At 46.7% G+C, this 23,785-nt stretch overlaps 1 protein-coding gene across 2 annotated transcripts in view; it reads left to right on the forward strand.

The window, feature by feature from the left end:
* The window catches only part of TOP2B (DNA topoisomerase II beta), a 934,132-nt gene that overhangs the window by 358,662 nt on the left and 551,685 nt on the right, over positions 1-23,785 (forward strand). For both annotated transcript variants that reach the window (XM_069648849.1, XM_069648850.1), the window contains exons 7-8: positions 9,078-9,290; positions 9,379-9,552. In XM_069648849.1, coding sequence (XP_069504950.1) covers positions 9,078-9,290; positions 9,379-9,552 — 387 coding nt within the window. The remainder of the gene's footprint in view (positions 1-9,077; positions 9,291-9,378; positions 9,553-23,785) is intronic.

Here is a 23,785-nt window from a genome sequence, read left to right on the forward strand (position 1 = left end):
GTGTGTATAAAGCATCTCTAAGGAGTATCTACTTGCTTATCTTGATTCTGAGAACATGTTATGAAGTATATTTGTATTGTTGCATATTTCCCTTTTTAAAGAATGCTTATTTAAAACTGACTGTTAAATATTTTAATAGAAAACCTTGAGTGTAAGCATTATTTGGATACTTGTATGTTTCGATGCTACAGCCCTACAGCTCACATTTACCCCTCTTGAAATAAAGCTGGCTGCTCAGTCACTCTACCAACTTGTGTAGTACAGACCTATTCCAATAGGTGGGTTACCTAATACCAGGAGGACAAGACTGGTGCAGTCTCCCTGAGGGTTACTGCATAAATTCTTGCCTAACAGCCATGCTGCACGAAAGTTTCAGGAGGGGGCAAAACCACACCGTTTCCTGAAAACACCTTGATAGGCATTCCCAGGCGATGCAGTGACTTCAAGGAGGTTAGACGTCATCCAAATCTTCCACTCCAGATGCTGGCTGGAGACTTTTGCCACCTCTTCTTGCATGTCCCAGGGCCCTCCCGAATGCATGCCACACCTCTCCACAAGGGAAAACGGCACACCCAGAATCTAATACAAGATATCAGTGAAGTGCATCACTCATGTAAATAACATTCGTCAGTGGGAACATGGTGCCATTTTCTCTTCCCTGGTTCCATAACCAAAACAATTTGGTCCTCCCTTGCTGCGATCACATCTGCCGGAACCAGCAGACCATTAGGCTGCTCCACCCATACATTGGCACCTGGGACCATTCTGTCGACAAGCCGAAACCTTTATCCCGACGTGTTATCACCGTGGGTGGCTCTCCTTTTCTTACCATGGACTAATTGGGCCACTCTACCTCCTTTATGGATAGGTAACATGTTCTCTCCACTGTTAATCAGAATCACTCCTTGATAATCGGCGTCCACAATCCCTCCCAGCACCTGGATTCCTCTCATTGCTAATCCGAGGGCAATGAATCGGTTCATAGTCACTTCTTCGACAGTCATGGTGTCGAAATACAAAAGTTTAGAAGAAAAAAAAAACACTTCAAATGCATTTTGGGGGGAGGCGGTTCCCCACCAAACCCCTGTTTTTTGGCCAAAAACCACTCATTTTACTATACGAAACAAAAAAAAAATGTACATTAAAAAAATCCATTTGAATATTTTTTTCGATCCTTTTGTTTCGATATTATTGTATTCCGAAACTATGTATTCAAAACTTTGACTGGACACCAATTAATCCCATATGCTCTGATGGAATCTGCATTCCAATTTCTGTATCAATGGCAATAATTCCCCTGGGCTCCAGTCGGATATCTTCCCTTGCATGCAAATCCAACCCTGGAGACTCCTGGGTGGCTTTATAAGGAGCTAGAGCGCCTGGTGACAGTACAACAGGGTTTCCACTGCTTTGTTTGGTTTCATTTGTAATGCTGGCGTTAACATGCACGTTAAAGGCATCCCACCATTAGCAATGGGCCTGTTATTCAAAATCTGAACCGCATCCAGAACATGCTCACGCCACCCTTTCAGAATGCCTTCACCAGTTTTTCGCAATTGTTCTTTCAATAAGCCATTCATGTTCTAAATTAACCCCCTGGTCATATGGAACGTGAAAGATGCATCATTCAACACCTTTTTCCTTACAATACTATTGAATCAGTTTACTTTTGAAATGCGACCCATGATCGCTTTGAATCTGCAAGAGTACACCTTAGTACAGGGCCACTTGATCCAACAATTTAATGGTATTTAATTGCGTGGCTCGTCTGCATTGCAACACCATCAAGTAGCCGGAATACATGTGCACATTGGTACACGCATATTGACATCCATGGCTAATGGGCATTGGACCGATATAATAGATCTACCAAATCTGTCCGGGTAATTTACCTTGTTTCAATGTAGCTTGGATTATATGCAGAATAGATCTGTTATTGATGCTGGCACACAGGACACTGTAAAATCACTGTCTTTACCGTTTCTAGAGGAATTCTAATACCCCTATCTTGTGCCCTCCTGATAGTAGCTTTTTCTCCAAGGTGCCCGCTTTTCTGCTGTGCCCACTTAACAATCCCTTCCCAGATCATCTTCCTCAGACCTCACGTCCATGACCCCAATTTTGGCATGTTCATCTGCAACAGAATTGAACCAGTGTTCCAATGAATCTGTCACACAATGGGTGTCTACGTGCTACACCGGGAGCATTGTATGCATCAACATTTCAGCAATATCTTGCTACAGTTCTTTTCCCCATACTTCCTTGGTATGAATTTGCCATCAATTTTTCTGCCATGTGGACAGCCAAAAGGCTAGTCAGTTTGCAACAGACCATGAGTCCATGTATATATAAAAACACAAGGCGCTTCCCGTTTCAATGCTTGATACAAGGCGTACAATTCTGCATATTGGCTACTCTTCCTGTTGGGGAGAAGTCTCAGAAATGTGCTAATTCCCTTCTACCTTAGAGACCCCCAGCACTTTTTGCTGGACTTTAGGACTTTTTATTTCTAACCTGGAGAGAGTGAGACCTTTTTCCCACTCTCTCGTATTTTTCTGTGATTTGGACTCTTTCATTTCACTTTGGAGTCTGACAAACTCCATAGGCATTATCTTTACATTGTGACACACACCACCTTTGGTGCAGTGACACAGGGAGGTCTTAGATTTCCTAAAGGTTTAAATACCTTCTCTTGGTGAAACTACTGTTTCCAAGAGCAGTGAAGTGAAATTTACTTTTGTAACTTTCTAGATCCAGCACACACGATCTTATCATGGGGTGCTGGAGGCGTTGCTTAGTATCCCCTTTGTCTAGTTTCTCATGTGACATTTTTATGTTACCCTTTCTATAATTAATGGCTGGTGGCAGTGGTGTGTGATTTCACCTCAGGCTGCAATTGCCCCCAGTCTTTTTTTTTTTGCCATTTCTTGTTGGAAAGGTCCTTCTTGAGATTTGCTCTGTGTGCCAAACCAGATTTGGTCTCTTTGTTTGTTTTTCATTCACTGGTGAAGCCCACCACTGTCTAGAGTTTCTGCAGGGGCAGGAAGTGATAATAAAAATAATAAAACATTTTTTCGGGAGGTGCCCGAAACTCCGTGCTCAGGCTCAATCCCTTTGGTTACAGGAATACACCCAAGGTGATTGGCTAGCTGGCTGTCCTTGGAGGACAGCCACCCTGCTGTGTGATGGACAGCCAGGGTGGAATTAATGGGAGAACCCTGCATAAAAGGCGAGGCTTTTTGCTTGGAAGGCAGTCAACCACTGGACGAAGGAATTCCGAAGAAGAACTTGGAAAAGACGCTTCCTTCTACTTCTGGATGGTTGGTTTGCCCGGTGAAGGCCTGCTGCATTGCTGAAGCTCAGTATTCTCCTCGACTAGAGAAGCCCTGCTACAGACGTCTTCTCCCCTTGGGTTGGTGGGACCAATCCACCCCAAAGCGTAGTCGTGTGGACATCCTCTCGGAGCTGTCTCTACTTCCATTACTGCTGCAGGAACTGATTGCCAGGGAGAGGAACACCAGATCAAGTGCACCTTTTTAAGTCAGACCCGAGCTCCAGGAAGATCAACCAGACTCCCATGAAGCAGAACTGACCAAGCCTGAGGCACCTCAACAGAGTGCTGGACCCCAGATGTGAGGAAAGTCCATAGTGGTATCAAAGAACCACGTGGTGCTGTTTGCGAGAGCCACGAGGAGCTGAAACCGCAAAGTGCTGCTGATCTGAAGTTTGCCCATTGCTGCCGCTGACCTTCCATTCGTGGTGCAGGAGTCCCTAGACGTCCTCCCTCTTTTCCCCACGACTGAGGCCCAGGAACAGGATCTACAGACCTACACAGGAACGGAAGTCAGCTGGAACCAATTTCTTCTAACCAAAGGTACTGTAAAACTAAGAGAACCTTATCTCTTGTCTTGTGGGCTTGCTAGTTCACAGTTGCTTTGTAGAGTTGCCTGCAGCTTTGCCCCTCACAGGCCTCCCAGCTTGTGGCCCTACAGTAATTTCATTTTATGCAGAAACTTCTAAAACATTGTGAAAGTCTTTTTACCTACCTGCAAGAAGTGCTTCAGCTTACTTGGACTTTAGCTCAACTAACATTGGCTGTCCTTGCTCTTTGAAAGACTCTTCTTACCTCTGACTTTGTTCTTTGCCTTTCCCCCAGGAAAGGGTGAATTTACTTTGCATTGGAGTGTTCTAAAAGTACTTATCTTAAGAATGTTTAACCATTGTTTTATTTTCTCAACTTCTTCTTTTGACACTAACCTCAGGATTTCTCTAAATGTACCAGTGATATATTAATGTCCAGTGTCCTAGATATTTAAGTCACCTCAGGGTGTAGGAAGAATCTGTGTGCCATCCCAATTGGGTTTTTGCTGATTTGGAGAAACTGAAGTGTGTATTTTGAAGTCTATTTTTGTTACATATATATTGCTTCCTTCTAAAGGCTTATTCAATGTACTGTTTAATAAATTAATAATTATTTAACCAAGAAACCTTGAGTGGATGTGTTCATTTGGATACTTGTCACTGTGAATCTGTGTGATAACCCTATAGCTCACATTGACCCCTCTTGAGATATGCATGGCTGCTCAGACACACTATCAACTTGTGTAGTACATGCTTATGCCAAAGGTTGGGTTAACTATTGTCAAGAGTTCAGGGCTGGTGTAGTCTCCCACAGGGTACTGCATACAATCTTGCCTAACAGTTCCCCAAATGGCAAAAGGATAAAATACCCTAAGCCCCACAGTACCTTGAAAGTGAAGAAAGTGTTCCAGATGTTTGCCTTTATAATGCAATGCAGTAGACCTGTGTTCCTGGACCTTGGTCGTGCTGATGAAAGGGGGGGGATGTCTGGTGGGCTCCTGCGGCAGTACTCACAAGTGTGACTTGGCAGCAATGGATTCCCGTCGACTCAGCGACCTTGTGGTTTTGATGACTTTTTCTCAGCGCCAACGAAAAGCTCTGGTTAGGATTTCCTTGATCCCTCGGTCCGGGACTCTGGTGAGGGGGCTCTGGATGCCGATATCTTACTTCTGTAGAGTCCTCCGGATGCCAACGAAGATCTGGCCGGATTTGCACTTCGGAAAGACAATGCACTCACAAGTGGTTGAAATACCCCGGGTATTGGGCTTCTGCAGCCTTGGAAAGTCGCAGCAAGTCGGGGGCTGCGCCAAAATAGTTTGTCTCGAGGCTAGTTGGTCCCACCAGCCTAAGGGCGGAAGTCGTCCTTTACAGGTCTTCCCTGTCCATTCGAAAACGGGGTCAGCACAGCTGCAGGGCTTCACCAGGCACTTCACAGTCCATGAGGGTGCTGCTTCTCTCGTTTTCTGCTTCAGATGTTGTCGCTCAGTGGTCGACTCGGCTTCTGGTCCAAAAAACCTCACTTTTATGCAAGTATCCAGCCCTAGGCTGTCAATCACACAGCAGGGTGGCTGTCCTCCAGGACAGCCAGCCTGTCAACTGGAACTGGTTTCACTCTGGCACACCTAGAGACAAAGGACGGGGAAGTTTCAGGACCGTCCCTCACTTCCTGCCTTTCCAGACACACTTGAGCCTGGGCGGGCTTCAGGGTGGAAGCCTGCCAAAGGCAAACTACACAAAGGACTCAAACCTGATGCAAATAACAGAGTAAAAGCCTAGAAGAAACTAACACAAAATGGCAAAAAAATTGTCCCCCTTGTGTGCAGCACTGCAGCTGAGGTATCGCCCTGCAGATACATGTCACTACGTAGTAAAAATGAAACCACTGCCATTAGCCATTCAAGTGAGTTGTAACAAAATATTACATGAGGAATGGGTTGAGGGAATTACTATGTAACCCCTCCGCACCCCACATAGGGTGATGTGTGCTGGACCCATAAATGATATATTTTATTTGTATCGCGCTCTACACACGTGTTTCGTAAAGTGAAGTAAGACAAGGGGTCATCTTACTATTCTTGGGAACAGTAGTTCACCCAAGAAAATGTAGTTAAACATTAAGAGAAGTACAAGGGACCTTTCAGTGGCCCTGCACAAAAGGTGATGTGTCACAATGCAAAAGCAGATGCCTAGGGTGTTTACTAGACTCAATAAAACAGTAAGGAACATAGAAAATCATAGTCAGAAAAAAATTAAAAAGCCCAGAGTCCAGCAAAAGAGCTGGGGGGAGGAGGGGTCTCTAAGGTTAAAGGGAATTGGCACAGAAATGAAAATTCCCCATAATGGTATGCCCGCGAAGGTCCATGGTGTTGGCCCTTGTGCAAGGGATCACCGTGCACCACCTCCTCGCCACCCGCATCCCCATCTGCAGCAGCATCCTCCTCCTCCTCCTCCTCCTCCTCCTCCTCTCCCCATGACATTCTGTCCCCACTGCTGGAACTCCAACACCAGCAGCTGTAAATCAACATGGAGCACCTCCAGGTCCATGTTAGCAGCAATGAGTGGTAGCATGGTTGTGTTGGTAAGTTTTTTTGGTGGAAGGAGTTGCCCTTTAATGCTCATTCTTTGTGCATTGGGTTCGCCTGTGACTACCTGTATCCTGTTTGACATCACCTGTGTCCATTTACCGGCTGCTCTGAGGTGTTGGTATCTCTGCCTGAGATTTGCCGGTGTTACTGGCAAACCCGTACATGTAATCTACTGGTATTACTGTTGTGCCGGTAATACCGGCGCCATTGGTCTTGGACATCCAGTATTCTATTGCCGGTAATTCTGGAAGGTCCGGTATCCAGTGCTGGTATTACCGGCAACAGTGTTTCCACCTACTTGTAATTTGCCGGACCGTTGAAAGTGCCGGTAAATGGAATTACTGACACTTAACATTTACAGTCAAACTTGTAATGAGACCCATTATATCCCTTTTCTCACCTCTAATACATTTTTGGCTACTGTGAGAAGCCCCCTGTTAAGGCTGTTGGCAGTGTACATTTATTTTCACACATTTTTGTGGACTGTTGTTGCAGGCTGTCTTCACAGCTGCGGTAGTTGACACAAGGGACACCATTTACCCAAAATGGGGGTTTTACTTGCCCAAGCCTTGAACTTGACTTGTCCTTTCTGAGTCCTTCTACCTTTCTGGGTGGGGAGGATTCTCTGACCCATGGGTCTTCAACGACTTCCTAAGGAAAGGCTGTGAAGTTTCTCTTAGTGACTGACCGAACAGGATGCGGGGGAGGTGACCGAAACTCCCGTCCTTAGTTCCACAGTGCGCCTGATAGAAACCAGTTTGGTCTGGGAGGCTGACTATCCCCATTGGACAGCCACCCCCCAAGTTTGAATGGTGCACGGGTCATGATTGGTGGACTTGGCTGGTGTTCATGGATACATTCCAAGGTCCTGGAGCTGAAACTTAGTGTCGACCACTGGAACATAAGTATCCAAAGAGAAGGACGCCACCAGCAACTTCCAATGACCACCAGAGCCGGTTAAGTAACAGCTGCTGCCTTATCTCGACTTCCAAGAGATAGAGAACATCTCAAGAAGACGACTTTCTCCTGTAGACTGGTGGGCCTGGGCAGTCTCCACACAAGCTACATTTTGCACATCCCTGAAAGAGCGTTGACATGCACGGTGTGCAGTTCACCAATACCCTGGGACCTGTGCTGCATCACTGTGCATCGTCTCTAGAAGTGCGGTTTCGCCTGAAAATCTGTGGGTACCCTTCTAAGTCTAGAGCAGCTCTCGGCAGCTCCAGAAAGTCCACTCACCAAAGGCGAGGATCGAGAAACAGAGAAGATTTGACCACTGTGTCAACCGTTGCTACACCAAGCCTGAAAAAGGCACCAACAGGCCTGAACCGGGAAGATCCTTTGCTGGGCGTCCGTCTGCATGAGAGCTGTTGTCTCCCCTATGGAACCATCCTGCAGCAACTGCTTCTTCACTTGATGGTACTGTCCATCACCTGGTAAACTTACCTGGAACCTGTTTGCTTGATCCTGAGTCTCTGGGGGGCTGCAGGTAGCTTGTGTCTTGCACCACTCTATAGAGTTACTTTGGGCGGACAACCCTTTGTACTCTAACAGAAATCCGGTACTTGGGACAATCTTTCAGTGGGTTATCCTAACCTCCCTGAGCTTGTGAAACCAACCGTTGTTACTTAACTGCAACTGTAGGGAATCCAGACCACTCTTGACACTGTATTTTGCTTTTCCCACCTTTTCTGACTAACCCCATGTCACTGGTGGCCCAGTGACCCCTCTGAATATCGAGACTCATACAAGATAAGGCTGGACTCCTAAGACCGGTTTAATGCAAAGTATACAAAGTTATGAGTTTGGGACAGTTTGCTTATATGATTCAAGTGGTACTATCATGTGATTTGTTACCCTGAAAGATATTCTGAACATACTTACCTATGAATGCCTATGGCTTACAAGTGCTCTTTCTGTGAACGTTTTTCTGAATTTATAAGTATGACAGTGTTCCTTATTGTATATAAATGAATACTTATGTTTTCATGTAACTTTATAGTGTACACGTGTTTCCTTAAACCAAGGTGTGCTGAGTTCCTACTACAGCCCTCCTCCAGCCTTAGAGTAAACCTGGCTGCTCGTCCATTGCTACCAAACCTTTGGGTAGTTCAGGCCAAACCTAAGAAGTGTAACCCTGTTCATCCAAGGTGAGCTTTCCTAAGTTCCGCCACAGGAGGTACTTTGGTAAAATCCCCTAACATCTCTGTAAAATGTCAGGACAAGTTGTAAAGCAAAAGCAACAAGTTTGGGGGTCCATAGAATATGGAGGGAAAGTTGCCTAAAAGAGAACTTGTTTCTAACACCTGGCATGCTGACTGTTGCACTGTCCCTGTTGCATGCGCCACTCTCTAGCATGCACACTCCGCCTAGTTACCAGTGAGGTTCTTCTTGAACGTTATTTGGAAAACTCCTTTTCAATCTCGCCTAGACTTTTCTAATTTTAGTTAAGGTTTCCTTGACATAATTTTTAGTCGAGTCATATGGTAGACAATTATTTTACTACATCTTTTGTTGCCGATGATCATATTTGCTGCTCCCACTCAAGCTGAATTGTATTTGGATCCACAACCAAATGTGTGTATGTTAATGTAATCTACACCAGCTTTTCATTGTGTTTATTTTTTCTAGATCTGGATGAACAATATGATGAAGACTACGGATCCCAAGATAAAGTTTTTTGATGGGGATGACTACACCTGCATAACATTTCAACCAGATTTAACCAAATTTAAGATGGAAAAACTTGACAAGGATATTGTGGCCCTCTTGACAAGGAGAGCGTATGATATTGCTGGTGCTTGCAAAGGCGTCAAAGTTATACTAAATGGAAGAAAACTGCCTGTAAGGGTCATTTGCTTCTTGATTGTTCAAGCGATGGCACACGTCTGTAACAAACAAGAATAAATGTTCAGTTTTGTGTGTTTTTTAGGTGAATGGATTTCGAAGCTACGTAGATCTTTACGTAAAAGACAAATTGGATGAAACAGGAGTTGCGTTGAAAGTCATTCACGAGGTCGTGAACGAACGGTGGGATATTTGCCTCACTTTAAGTGAAAAAGGATTCCAGCAAATCAGCTTTGTGAATAGTATAGCTACTACAAAGGTGAGTATATGAAGACATTTGTTGAGTTTCTGCAACACTTTAATGTTTAGATGCATAAGAGTCTTAATATCGCATTGTTGGGAGATTTTGCGAAAGTCTTATCTGTGATAACTTTAGAAAGCCCACTTTTGATTAATAGGGGGACAACCAATATGTTTAGCCTGAACTAACCAAAGGTTTGGTTATGATATGGCATTTTTAATGCGCCTATATACAAGTGTTGGTTGCTATAGCTGAGCAGCCTGGCTTAGTCTATGAGGGATGAGAGGGCTCTAGTGAGCCACTTAGTAGCCAGAGCAAGAACTTAGTTCAATGAAACATGTATACACTAGATTTTATATACAAATAAGCCTTTATTTTATATACACTAAGACTTATAAAATGGAAGTAAAGTAAGTACTATCACACGGTAGTGTTAAACACAGAACAATTGCAATATCAAAAAGGATCAAGAATACTTTACAACACTTTAAAAGTAACACAGAAGTGGTAGAAACCTCTGAAATAAATATGCAAACTTACGACCAACTTGTACATCTTTAGTGAACCCAAGTTTGCAGTTGAGTAGTGTTAGGGAGAATTCTCAAAAATGTGCTAATTCCCTTCACCTTAGAGACCCCCATCCGATTTGCTGGATTTTGAGGGCTTGATTATTTTACCTGGAGAGTGGAACCCTTTTTCCCACTCTCTCCTGTATTTTGATGTGCGTTTTACTTTTGTGTTTTCTTTGGTTATGGAGTCTAAACAACTCCATATGCATCATCTTTTCATTTGTGTCACACAGCACCCTCGGTGCAGTGGCACAGGGAAGCCTTTCAGGCTTTCCCAAGGTGTATCTACCTTCTCTGGGATAAACTACTGTTTCCCAGAGTAAGTAAAGTGAATTGACTTTACTAGTCTTTTAAATTCCTAGACCCAACCCACCCGATCCTACAATAGAGTGCTGGAGGGGTTACTTAGTATCCCCTGTGTCAAGATACTCATGTAGCAGTCAAATGCTACCCTTTCCTCTCGGAATTGCTGGTGGCAGTGGTTTTACAATGAACTACCATGATTTTTCCTGACCGCAATCTTTTCGTATCTCTGGTAACGTTAAATCCCGGTCTTCTGTTTTCGCCATTTCTTTGTGGAAAGGTCGCTAGATTTTGTCTCGGCACACCAAACCTAGTTTGGTCCCTTTGTTCCTTCGCCTTTGGCGGGCCTTAGGAGTGAAGACCGCCTCTGGTGCCCGAGTGTCTGGGGTGTGCAGGAAGTGAGGGATGTGCCCGAAGCTCTCTGTGCTTAGTTTCCTAGGAGACCCAAATGCACTCTGTGGTGATAGGCTGGCTGACTGTCCGGCAAGGACAGCCACCCTGCTGGGTAAGTGACAGCTAGTCTGGAATGAATGCGGTAGAACTGAGTAAAAGGAGAGTCTCTTGGCTTGGAAGGCAGAGTCGACAACTGGAACGAAAGAACCGAAGACGAGCTTGAAGAGGACTGCTGCTGCAACTCCTGGACCGTTGGTTTGCTCGGGGAAGCCCTGCTGCAGGTCAGAATCGCCAAGTTCACATCGACGGAGAAGCCCGGCTAAGAAAGATTTCTCCCGTTTAATTGGTGGGACCAATCAACTCAACAGTAAGCCACCTGGACACCTATCTTGGAGCTGGTTGCATTTTCCTCAGAGTGCTGCAGGAAACCGTATAACCGGGGAGAGGGACACCAGTTTGTGTGCGTTACTTACAGCCACCGGAATTGAAGTTTTGCTAATTGTGAGCTTTTTAATCCTTCAAGTGCTGTGCAGGAGTCCCCCGACGTCCTTCCTCTTGTCCCCACAAATGAGGCCCAGGAACAGCGAGATCTGCAGGAACTGCCAGGAACAGAAGTCATCAGCTGTATCTTTTTCTTCATTTAAAGGTACTGTGAAACGAGACTGAGAGTACTTGTCTCTTGGGGTGAAAGTGCTTGAAACTTTGGTAACTCGCAGGCTGTTGGCTAAGGACTGCACCAAACTTTCATTGTACAGACAGATGCTTCCAATGTAGGTATAGGTGCAGTCCTTAGCCAACTGGATGAGAAAGGTAGGGAGCACCCCATTTGCTTCATCAGTAGAAAGCTGAAGGATCCTTAGACAAGGTGGGCAACAATTGAAAGAGAATGTTTTGCCATTGTCTGGGCACTGTAGTAGTTTAGGCCATACTACTAAAGCCAATGGTGGCTTTACATGCCCTGGGAGACATTAGTCAGTCCCAGGGTATGGAGTCTGTTTGGGGTTCACTATGACACCCCGTCTTACTGCACTGACGGTGCTGTGTAACACACATACCAAAAACACATGAAGCCCTATGGAGTAAAAGACCCCATAGCCCATTAAGCACATTACATAGTCAAAGGACATTCTCAAATCATGCCTAAGAGTGGGAGAAAAAGAGTGTCACTCTTAGCAGGAGAAAAAAATTAAACCCCAAAAATCCAGCAAAGCTGCTGGGGGACTCACTAGTTTTGGGAAATTAGCCTTAACAGAGAATTCTCCCTAACACAGGCCTAATCAGCTTGTGACCCAACATATGATTCTTCTTTTTACTTGTGCTTAGACTTTACCGTTTACTTACCAGAACCGCTTTATCCTATCCAAGACTTTAGCCTAGCCTATTGAATTGAATTTTCTGGTGAACCTCAAGTATTTGCACTGTCTAAGAATAGTTGTAACCTTTTCATTTTCTAATAATCTTTGCCTTTTACTCCTCTTGAAAAGTATTCTGAAATAGTATTGAAGTATATTCGTGTGTTTAAATTGCCTCCTTCTTATGAATGTTTTATAATTGACAGATATAAATTTAATAAGTATTTATCAAAGGAACCTTGAGTGTAAGAGTTTGAACACTCCCCTTTTGAGATAAGCCTGGCTGCTCAGCTCTGCTACCAAAACGGTGTAGCATCGATGTATATATCGACCAAAAGTTGGTTTGCTTACACCTGTAGTCCTAGTTGTGTGTAGTGGTCCCAGAGGGTACTGCATACAAACTCTGCCTAAAAAGTAGCTTTTACGTTTCCTTAGTAAAGAGCCCAAAGGGTTGTCCATTTAGCTTAATGTAGGCCCAGGAGGGGGTGCAAATAACAGCTTAACTACAACCCTCCGAAACACGAGAACAACAAAGCAGGCCCCAGGTAAGTGTAAGAGGTAAAAAGTACCTTTTTAAGCAAAGATGTTTGTGCAGCAGGACAGACCCCAAGGTGAGATGACGGCAGACTCTGGTTCAGTCTTCTTGGTTTTCGAGACTGAAGAAAAGAACTGGCAATGTATCTGGCGGTTGCTCTCGAGTAGTTCAACGCCCTGCAGAGGATCTTTGCAGCACCAGCTTGTTGGTGCCTTTTTCATGGCTCGATTGAAGGACGGTTTTAGTGTGGTAGACTTTGCTCTGGTTCTGAGTTATTGTCTTGACTGAGGAGACTATCAGGAGCGGTATCAAATCTTCAGTTCCAAGAGGTTGCCTGCAAAGTTTCAGGCGAAATCGTGCTTCGGTTGACGTTGCACCACAAAAGGGCACAGGACCCCCCGGCCATTGGTGAATTGCGGGCCGTGGAGATCCCAGCTCTTCCACGGAGGGCGCACAATCCAATTCGTCTTGGGACTGGTTAGGCCCACCAGTCCAAGGGAGGAAGTAATTATTTCAGAACTTCCCTGTCACTCAGAAGTTGATGCCTAGACTGTATTGGCTCTGGTGGTCGCTTTAAGGTGCTACAGACCACCTTCTTTGGATCTTTAGTTCCAGTGGTCGACTCTTGAGTATTTGCTTCAGGACCCTCGTCTTTTATGCAGGAAAATTGACTGATCCCATCAATCACCAGACATGCTGTAACAGAGAATTGGAGGGGATTGGATCCTCCGTATTCCATATCTATGACACTAATCACCAGAGCTGTGCTGCTTTGGAATATCTTTCTGCGTCCTGCGATGACGTCAATACTCTGCCCTCGAGGACCTCCTCCGACGGCCGACGTCACTGGATGTTATAAGTAGGATGCTTGACGACGGTAGCCTCAGTTCTGTTTTTTCTGCGAACGTGTTTGCTTCGGAGATCTCGGGGCGCCTCGACTCTTTGGAGTTTCTGTTCTTTCGGTTCTTCGAACCTGTTCGTTTGTGAAGTTATCCTTTGTGATGTCTTCCACCCTGTGTCCGGGCTTTAAGAAAGTGCGGGGAATGTGGGTTCAAGATGTTGGTGACGGACTCGCACGACGCCTGCCTCTGGTGCCTCGGGGAGGCCCATGACTCGGATGATTGTGTTGACTGCCAGTCGCTTACATCCAAAGCCTTGCCGGAGCGCAAGAAGAAACTGTCGGTAGGTAAGGTGTCCAAGCCAAGGAAGACGAGGTCTGCGGGGCTTTCGACGGATGATTCGAGGGGCGACTCCCTGCATCGTCGTCGGAAGTCCAGTGGGTCTCTGTCCCGGAGTAGGTCCCTTCGAGGCACTCCCGGAAGCTCCGTCATCGGTCACCTTTCCCGTCCTCATCCGAGAACTCCGCCCGTCGGCGGGTCGCTTATCCCACCAAGCATGCGACGCCAGAGGAATGGGCTTCCTTCGGTAAGAAAATGCTAGCGATTCTCGAATCGCAGGGCACTGGTCCGTCCACGCCTCCGAGTGGGGTCGGTCGTGATCGGTCGAGAGACACTGCTCGTACGCCTTTGGGCGCGGGTGGTCGGCACGATTCGCGGGAAAGGTCCCGCTCGGACAAGGAGAATCGTTCTTGTCATGCCCGTTCCAGGTCCTGGTCCTCGACGCGCTCGAGACCGTGTGCACCTGCGGTGTCTTCGAGGAAGAGGTCGACGCCTGTGGCGCCGAGGTCGTCGATGGACTCTTTCGAGTCTCTGCCTCCGAAGAAGTAGTCAACGCCATCGGCGCCCAGGCTGTCGAGGGACATGCTCGGGGCTCCGCCCTTGAGGCCTGTGTCGACACCGTCGATGCTGTCGGCACCGCATTCGGCGTCAACGACGATTCACTAGATGCCTTTTCGAGGCTGTTTCGACGGGGGTACCCCGAGGCACGGTGGAACCCCCTAGAAAGGATCTGGCCAAGGTCAAGCGTGGCTTTGTTCCCCATTCTGTGCCCTCTTACCGCCATCTTGAGTACATTTCAGAGGTGGATGAGGGCTCTGATGAGGGCGTAGTTCCTGATAGGGTGCCAGATGAGATTCTCTCGGGCCATAGTCAAATTGATGACCTGCGTCAGTCTATGTATGACGCCAGTGGTCTGGAGTTTTGTAGGCTTGAGCCTGGCACTCATGCCGACTCCTCGTACCGGCGGCTTATGTCTGGGGTCACCAAGTACTTGGGGTGGTCTGCTCCCCCAGGGGATTTTCTTCAGGATGACCATAAGGATATCATCGACCAAGGTCCACCAACTGACCCGGTACTGCGGTTCCATATGGCTCTACAGAGGGTGGCGGCCGCTTGGACTGCTCCGGAGAGTCTCCCGGCAGTGGGCAAGTCTTTGCCGCGAAAATACCACCCAGCAGTAGTGACCCCTGCTACTTGACCAAGCACCCCACTCCGAAGAGTTTGGTGGTGCAGGCGGCTACGGCCCCAGCAAAGCAGATGTCGTATCCTACCATCCCTCCCGATAGGGACGACAAGCGTTTTGATGGTTGGGCGAAGAAAGTGTTTTCTTCAGGGGGTATGGCGCTTCAGGCGGCCAACTCCGTGTGTGCCTTGTCTCGTTTCACGCACACTCTGTGGAACGGTTTCCTTATCGGCTGAACATATTCGCAAAGGGGACGAACGGGATGGTTTCCTTGCTTTGGTCCAGGATGGCAAGGATGCCATGTGTGAGGCCGTTCAGTCGGGTTTGGACATGGCAGATTGCGTCATCCGGTTCATGACGGCGAGCACTGTAATACACAGGTTTGCGTGGTTGCGGAAGTCGGGGTTTTCTCCTGATGTGCAGGCCCGGCTCCTCAACATGCCCTTTGGCGGGGAACATCTTTTTGGCAGCAAGGCTGACGAGAGCATTGAGAGGTTGCAGACCTCCAAAGCTGCAGCGAAGTCGTTGGGCGCTGCAGTTCGACAACCTCCGCCTTTTCGTCCTAGGGGACAGCAATGGAGGGAAGGTTCCTTTCGTTATTACTCATCCTTTGGTAAAGCGAGAGGAGCTGCCAGTCAAAGGGGCCACCGTAGGAGTGCCAGAGGTGGAAAACAAGGTACTCGAGGTGCCAAGGCCGCTCTGGCAGTTGCCTCTTTGCCCTCCGGCAACGCTGCAGCCGCTTCAGCTCAGTCATGAGGCCATGTCCCATGGTTCGCCGGTTGGAGAAGGCTGGCGCAGCATCTTGCAGAGTGGCGTGCCATTACTTCAGATGTGTGGGTTCTGGAGATCATAGCCCACGGCTACTGTCTTCCTTTCCGGCAGAGGCCTCACGACAATCCACTGCGGAATCTCTCTTTGAAGAGTACTCTGTCTGAAGTCCTCCAGGCCCTTCAACTTCAGGACTGGTTGGTGTCTCTCGACCTCAAGGACGCTTATTTTCATGTGCCGATCCATCCAAAGCACAAGAAGTACCTGAGGTTCGCGGTTGGCGACTCGCACTTTCAGTTTCGGGTCCTGCCGTTCGGATTGACATCCGCCCGAGGGTCTTCATCAAGCTCATGGTAGTGGTGGCAGCGCATCTCAGGAAAGGGGGGATTCATGTCTCCCCCCCCTACCTGGACGTTTGGTTGATCAGGGCGCGCTCTCCCGAGCAAGTCCTGGATCATCTGTCACCTGCCACTCCCTCCACAAGATGGGCTTCTCCCTCAACTTAAAGAAGTCCCATTTGACACCAACTCAGAGGCTCCAGTACATCGGTACAGTGCTCGACACGTCCCTGGGGCAGTGTGTTCCTCCCCAGGTGAGGGCTCATCACATTCTGCAGATGGTGCACAAGTTTCAGCTTGCCCAGAGTCTCCCAGCATTCGAGTTCTTGAGATTGCTCGGCCTCATGGCATCCTGCATTCTTCTGGTGCCAGAGGCCAGGTTGTGGATGAGATCTTTGCAATGGGCACTCAAGCTCCAGTGGTCTCAGTTCTCCGGCAGGATGTCGGACCCTGTTCAGGTGCCGTCCTCGGTCGCCTGGAACCTTCTGTGGTGGGCCGTCGAAGGAAATCTGATGAAGGGGGCTCCTTTTTGGCTACCCTGGCCGGAGGTGACGATAGTGACGGATGCATCGCTCACGGGATGGGGAGCTCATGCAAACGAGTTGACAGTCAGCAGTCGTTGGTCTCTGTTGGAGTCCAGAATCCATATCAATCTGTGGAGCTGAGGGCCGTCAGGCTTGCCCTGAAGGCTTTTCTGCCGACTGCGCGAGGAAAGAATGTCGTGATCCTGACGACAACACAGTGGCCATGCACTACCTCAACAAGAAGGGGGGGGGCAGGGTCACTTCCTCTGTGCAGGGAGGCGATGCAGCTCCGGTTCTGGGTAATCCGGCAGAAAGTTTCGATCTTGGCAGTTCATCTGGCCGGAGACGAAAACGAGACGGTGGATGCTCTGAGCAGGCAGAGCGCGATCTCTCACGAGTGGGAGTTGGCTCAGGAGATTCTCCTGGAGATTTTTGCCCTTTGGGGGACCCCTCAAGTGGATCTCTTCGCCTCCAGTGTCAACCGGAAGTGCAAAAGGTTCTGCTCGCTGGAATTTCCTCCAAAAGGAGCCTTAGGAGATGCGTCCGTGGTGGAGTGGTCATTCCCACTGCTGTACGCGTTTTCTCCAGTCCCGGTCATCCCGCAAGTGCTGCAGAGGTTACGAAGGTTCGGTTCCTGGATGATCCTCATTGCTCCGGCGTGGGCCCGGAGGATGTGGTACCCGGACCTTCTCTGCCCTCCACGTCGTCTTCCCTACCAAGCCTATCTGCTCTCATGGGAGGGGGGTCGGGTTCTCCATCCAGAGGTCAGATCCCTCAACCTTCACACTTGGTTTCTGAAAGGTTGAGGTATAAGGATTGGGACCTCCCTGAAGACGTGATGGAGGTGTTGCTTTCGGCTAGAAGTCCCGCAACTAAGTCCCTGTACTGTTGCCGTTGGTGAAAGTTTTGCGACTGGTGCAGTGTTAAGAATGTGGATCCTTTTGCATGTGACATTCCTGTGGTTATGTCTTTTTTGCTTTCTTTAGCCCACAGGGGCTTGCAAGTGGGTACGGTTAAAGGTTACCTGGCGGCGCTGTCCATATTTAAGCGCTCGTCTGAAGTGTTTTTATTTTAAAATTCCTTTAATTTCTCAGTTTCTAAAAGGGCTCACTAATGTGTTCCCTCCGTCACCTTTCCAGGTGCCCGTTTGGGATTTGAACCTTCTCCTCAAGTTTCTGATGGGCGCTCCGTTTGAGCCTTTGCATTCATGCCCTTTGAGACTGTTAACTCTTAAAACTGTATTTTTGGTTGCGGTCACCTTCGCTCGCAGAGTGAGTGAGTTACAGGCACTTTCAGTTAAGCCATCCTTCACTGTATTTCATAAGGACAGGGTTGTCCTTAGAGTTCGTCCGTCCTTTCTTCCAACGGTGGTGTCGGAATTTCATTTAGGCCAGAAGGTTGTTCTTCCGGCATTTTATTTTCCTCCACATCCTGGTAAGGAAGAGGAGAGGCTCCATTGGCTCGATCCTAGGAGAGCTTTAAGCTTTTATATTTCATGCATGTCCTGGGTCAGAGTGGACGATCAACTCTTCATTGGTTACGCTGGTAAGCGTTTGGGACAAGCTGTGACTAAGCAGACTTTGTCTCGCTGGATTATTCTGGCTATTTCTGAGTGTTACCGCTTGGTGGGTAAGGACCCACCGGTCGGCTTGCGGGCCCATTCTACCAGGGGTATGGCTGCCTCTACTGCCCTACAGAGGCGTGTTCCTATTCGTAAAATCTGTGATGCAGCCACCTGGGCTTCGGTCCATACTTTTGTACGTCACTACTCCCTCGATTCCATCCGTGGGCAGGATATGGCCTTTGGCAAGGCGGTCCTTTGCTCAGCAATTTGATTGGGCATTCTAAATTTCTGTATTCTAAATTCTTTTCCCACCTCATTGCATTGGTACTGCTTTGGGAGTCTGTCATAGATATGGAATACGTCGGAGGACCCAATCCCCTCGAACAAGTTACTCTCTTACCTCGTAACGTTCTTTCGATGGGATGGTCCGACGGCCTATTCCAGATCGCTCCCTCCCTGCCTTCCGCGCTACAGAATTTCTTATGCGATTGCAGCTTACGTTTCCGCAAGCCTTTGTGTGGTCAGACTGACGGAAGACTGGTGCCACACGTTCTGGGAAAAAACTATAAAAAACTATAACTGAGGCTAGGGGCGTCGTGCGTCCTACTTATAACATTCAGTGACGTCAGCTGTCGGAGGATGTCCTAGAGGGCGGCGTATCAACGTCATCGACGCAGGACGCAGACGCCGAAAGATTTTCCGAAGCAGCACAGCTGCGGTGATTACTGTCATAGATATGGAATACGTCGTCGGACCATCCCATCGAAAGAACGTTACCAGGTAAGAGAGTAACTTGTTCTTCTCAAAAAAGTCCCTTCTACCCTAGAAACCCCCAGCTATTTTTGTTGGACTTTAGGAATTTTTATCTCTCATGTAATTTTAATGTGATTTATTCTGTGTTTCTTTTTAACTTTGGAGTCTGCCAAACTCCATAGGCATCATCTTTTACATTATGACACACAACACCTTCTGTGCAGTGGCACAGGGAAGTCTCTTAGAGTTCCCAAAGGTTTAAATACCGTATGTTGGCAAGACTACTGTTTCCAAAAGCAGTAAAGTGAAATTCACTTTACTTACATTTTGCAAATTTCCAGACCCAGCACACCCTGTTACTAGGGTTCTGGAGGGGTTACTTAGTGTCCCTTTCTCTAGTTTCTCATGTAACATTTTTGTTACCCTTTCTACAATTAATGGCTGGTGGCAGTGGTTTACTCTTTACTTCCATTGTGTGTTTTACTGCAGGGTGCGTTTGCAGCCACAGTAAAGCGCCCATAGGTGCCCATTTCGTCAAAATGGCCCGGTCTTCTTTTTTCGCCATTTCTTTCTGAAAAGGTCTTTATTGAGATTTACTCTGAGTGCCAAACCAGGATTGGTCCCTTTGTTCGTTTTGTCTTTAGCGGGATTCACGAGTGAAACCAGCCTCTGGCTCCAGTATGTCCGGCAGGGGCAGGACCCGAGGTGCCCGAAACTCACTGTGCTTAATCCCCTTTGTTACAGCACTGCACCCACAGGTGATGGGCCGGCTGGCTGTCTGGCAAGGACAGCCAGCCTGCTGTATGATTGGCAGCTAGGATGGAATGAATGGGAGAAACCTGCATAAAAGGCGAGGATTTTTGGCTTGGAAGGCTGAGTCGGCCACTGGACGAAGGAATCCAAAGAAGAAATTGGAAGAGACGCCTGCTGCAACTCCGTTGATTTGCCCGGTGCAGCCCTGCTGCTGAGCTGTAGCTCCGAATTCACCTCGACTAGAGAAGCACTGCAAGGGCGACTTCTCCCTTTGAGTTGGTGGGACCAATCAACTCCAAAATAAGCCTGTCTGGACATCCTCTCGAAGCTGGTTGTATTTACACTGCTGCTGCTGGGACTGAAGTGCCAGGGAGCGGAACACCAGATTGGGTGTGTTGCTTTTAAGTCGGACCCGAGCACTAGGAAGATCCTCTGGATTTCCCTGATGCAGGACTGGCCAAGCCTGAGACACCTCAACAGAGTGTTGGATCCCAGAAGCAAGGGAAGTCTGAAGTGGTATCCGAGAACCGCAGTGTTGCTATTTGCTGTCCGACGCGAGGAGCTGAAACACTAAATAACCGCTAAATTGAAGTTTGCCCACTGCTGCCGCTGCCCTTCCCATTGCAGAACAGTAGCCCCAGACGTCCTCCCTTTTTGTTCCCACAACTGAGGTGCAGAAACAGGATCTGCAGAGCTGTACAGGAACAGAAGCCAGCTGGAACCATTTGTTCCAACCAGAGGTACTGTAAAGTGTAAGAGAATTTACCTCTTGTTGTGTAGCCTTACTTGCTCTCAGTTGAGACCTGTCTTGGTTACCTTGCAGAGTTGCCAAAGCTTTGCCCCTCACAATCCTCCCAGCTGTTGGAACTTCAAGTGTTCTATTTTCTACAAACATTTCTAAAAACATTGTGCATGACTTTTTACCTACCTGCAAAGAAGATCTTCAGCTCCCCTTGACATTGTGCAATTAACATTGGCTGTGCTGGCTCCCTGAGAGACTCTAACACGAAGAATTAGGGCAAAACACATCTGTGGTATGATTTGGTTATAGCCTAATATGTCTGATTTCCGAAAAGACAGGAGAACAACCAACCTGTTTTTGGAAAACCACTCTGGTTGAGGGCAAGATAGGTTATCAAGAAAAAAGTTTTCAAGAGAACTTTTATCAAGAAAAACAAGGCTGTGGTGGAGGACAGTAAGGATACGGTGAAATTCTGGCTATCCCTTCATCCTATCCACGTCTCAACCTATAAAGCGCTAATGTGCCGCCTACAAAAAGGGGATAGGAAAAGAAGAGAAACTACTTACTTCTATTGATTGTAAAACATCCAGCCTTGTTCAAATAGTGCCCATCAACCACTCTCTTCCACTATGTGTGTGTGTTGGAAGAGACAAATAGCCAGACAGCAAGTCGGTGCATCAATGGTTTTAGGTACAAACATCCACTAGGTTATTCATGATTTTAATGACCGAGGGATTGTCTGTAAACCACGTACACCGAGATTATTAAAAAGACACAAAATAAAACTTTGTATAACAAACCAACAAAAAGACAAAACACACTCTACTCGGCGTATAACAAGATGTTTGTGTTTAAGCATAGGGTGGAGCCATGTAAAAGATTGCTCACACATAGAGTGGGTTAGATTAGTGCCTATATAGTGTAGCAATCACTGCCTAACGGTTTCAGTGGCGTCCTGTTTATTATGGCCACTTTCTTCAGGACAGTCTTCTGGTTCCTTACAACAGAGTAGGTCTAGTCAGTACCTACCATGTGTCAGAATCTTAGAGAGGGGGTGGGGTTATACCTTACCACCTTCTTTGGGTGCCATAGGGCTGGAGCAGACGGGTGCACCTTGGTTCGGCAGCTAGTTAGTCCTTGTTAAAGTGCCTTCATGGGCGTAGAAGTTCTCAAGGTAGTGTCCCAGATAAAGTGATGATATTTCTTGGTCCTTCTCGTGTCGTCAGTAACGGCTCCATCCCAGCCCCCGTGTATGGGACACTACCTTGAGAACTTCTACCCCCATGATGGCACTTTAACAAGGACTTTGGTAAGAACAAGTCATTGTCGTACACTTATATATAGGCGCATTATAAATGCCCGATCATATCATGAACGGGACTAAAAAAAAGTACAGCCATGAATTTAGGCAAATGGTGACCCCCCCCTGTGTCCCTTGTCGCAGCTGCGCATCCTGAGACATAAGTCCACAAAATGTTTTGCAAAAAGGTCCACTGCTGCCAGCCTGTCAGATGAACAGTGAGAAACGGGAGAAAATGTTTCTCCTCGGCACTCCACATAAGTTGGGGTTTGCTGATCTCACAAAATAAAATACAGGAGGGACAAAAGGGTGACATTTGTTAACTCGGTTAAGATAAAAAGGAAAGCATTAGGAGCTCCCAGTAACACTGCACAGAGAGTACTATGTGCTGAAATAATAAAATGGCGATGCCAGAAAAGTTGGAGGAAAGCATAACACCATTAAAAAGTATTTTTTAAAAAAGGTGTGGAAAAAGATTCCAACTCATGAGAATCAGTCCCAAAATCCAATAGTCCAGCAAAAATGCTGAGACTCGCAAAGTGGGGAGAATTTCACTCAAGATGGAAAATCTACCTAACATACATCCCCAAATATGCCTGTGATTTCTCCAACTCAATAATTGTGGATTATGTTAAATAGATCGGGACCTCTTGCTGAATTGGTTTTTACTACTTCCTCTGGCTGTTCTCCCCTGGGCCTTACAGCTTCTGTGATCTTTTACAAAGCTTACTTTCTTCTATTTTCTTTTTTATTATTATTAATGTTTTATGCCCAAATAGATATTGGCCTCTCAATTTTGTATTTTATTGAATTTATATAGTCGTTTTAATCCAAAGTGCATTACATGAGAACAAGCAAAAATACAAGCATAAGATGGCAATTGAATCACAACTCAAAACAGTAGAAGGAACAATTTACAGTATTGCTGAGGTGAGGAGGGAGTAGGGAGGGTAGAGGGGATCGAAAGGGTAAGGAAGAGCAGGAGTAAGAGGTGATTTATGATTTATGATTTACATAGTATGTATTTCATTCAAATGTATACATATTATAAGACACAATTATACAAATATATACATAACCTATACAATATATTATAAAACACTACTTTAAGATAAAACTCCTAAACATAGGTACTGCCACTCAATTCTGTTAAATATTAATGGTGCACAGTTACTCCAACTAAAGAATTATCTAGATTTACTCAGCAAACCAATCTTGTTTAAAAGTCCTCAAACTTCCATTGTTAAAATATTTTCCTGGCCGGTGCACAATCAATCCGAAAAATTAATCTGTGTAGGCAGAGTGTATTATGTAGAAAGTGACCCAGGTGTAGCAGTCGTAGGTCCTGCATGGCGGGACAAGTAATTACAATGTTTTCTAACTTTTGATTTACTGCCAAACCAGAGCAAAGGTCGCTTTTGTTAGGCAAGATTTTTATTCCCATGATAAATCTTCCTTCTACACTCACTGAATCTTTTACTCAGATTTTGGAAACTTTGGGAACCCTTTTGGTTGCATATTTTTGGAGTCCTGTTTTCCTCCAACTTTTAAGGCATCTGCAATGTATTATTGCAGCACGCAGCATTTTCTGAGCAGTGTTGCTGCGAGCTCTTTTATTTTCCTTGTGAAAACTACTGTTTTCAAGGATAAGGGGTTATTTTTTTGTCCTACCTTACTTTTATTTTGTGGCATCTGCACACCGGACTGTATGTGGCTTGCTGAAAGGACCCATGGTTTGTTCCATTTATTTTTAAATTTGTTTATTGGCATTTCTCAATGTTACAGTCACAACATCTTCTCAGAATTGCATACAGTGGGGTGAGGGGGTGAATGATGAAGTGTCATTGGTCCTTATGCCGCCGTTCCCATGAGGGCTATCCTGAGGTTGGGGCGCTGGTTATCAGCAGGGCTATTTAGCTCAAGGCGGTTTATCATCCAAGGGGTGAAACAAGTCTCACGTTAGGGTTTTCCTTGCGTCCAGCGCCGCACTCGCGTC

Source organism: Ambystoma mexicanum, chromosome 2q (genome assembly GCF_040938575.1).
Source record: "Ambystoma mexicanum isolate Mex_15411 chromosome 2q, UKY_AmexF1_1, whole genome shotgun sequence".
NCBI lineage: Eukaryota > Metazoa > Chordata > Amphibia > Caudata > Ambystomatidae > Ambystoma > Ambystoma mexicanum.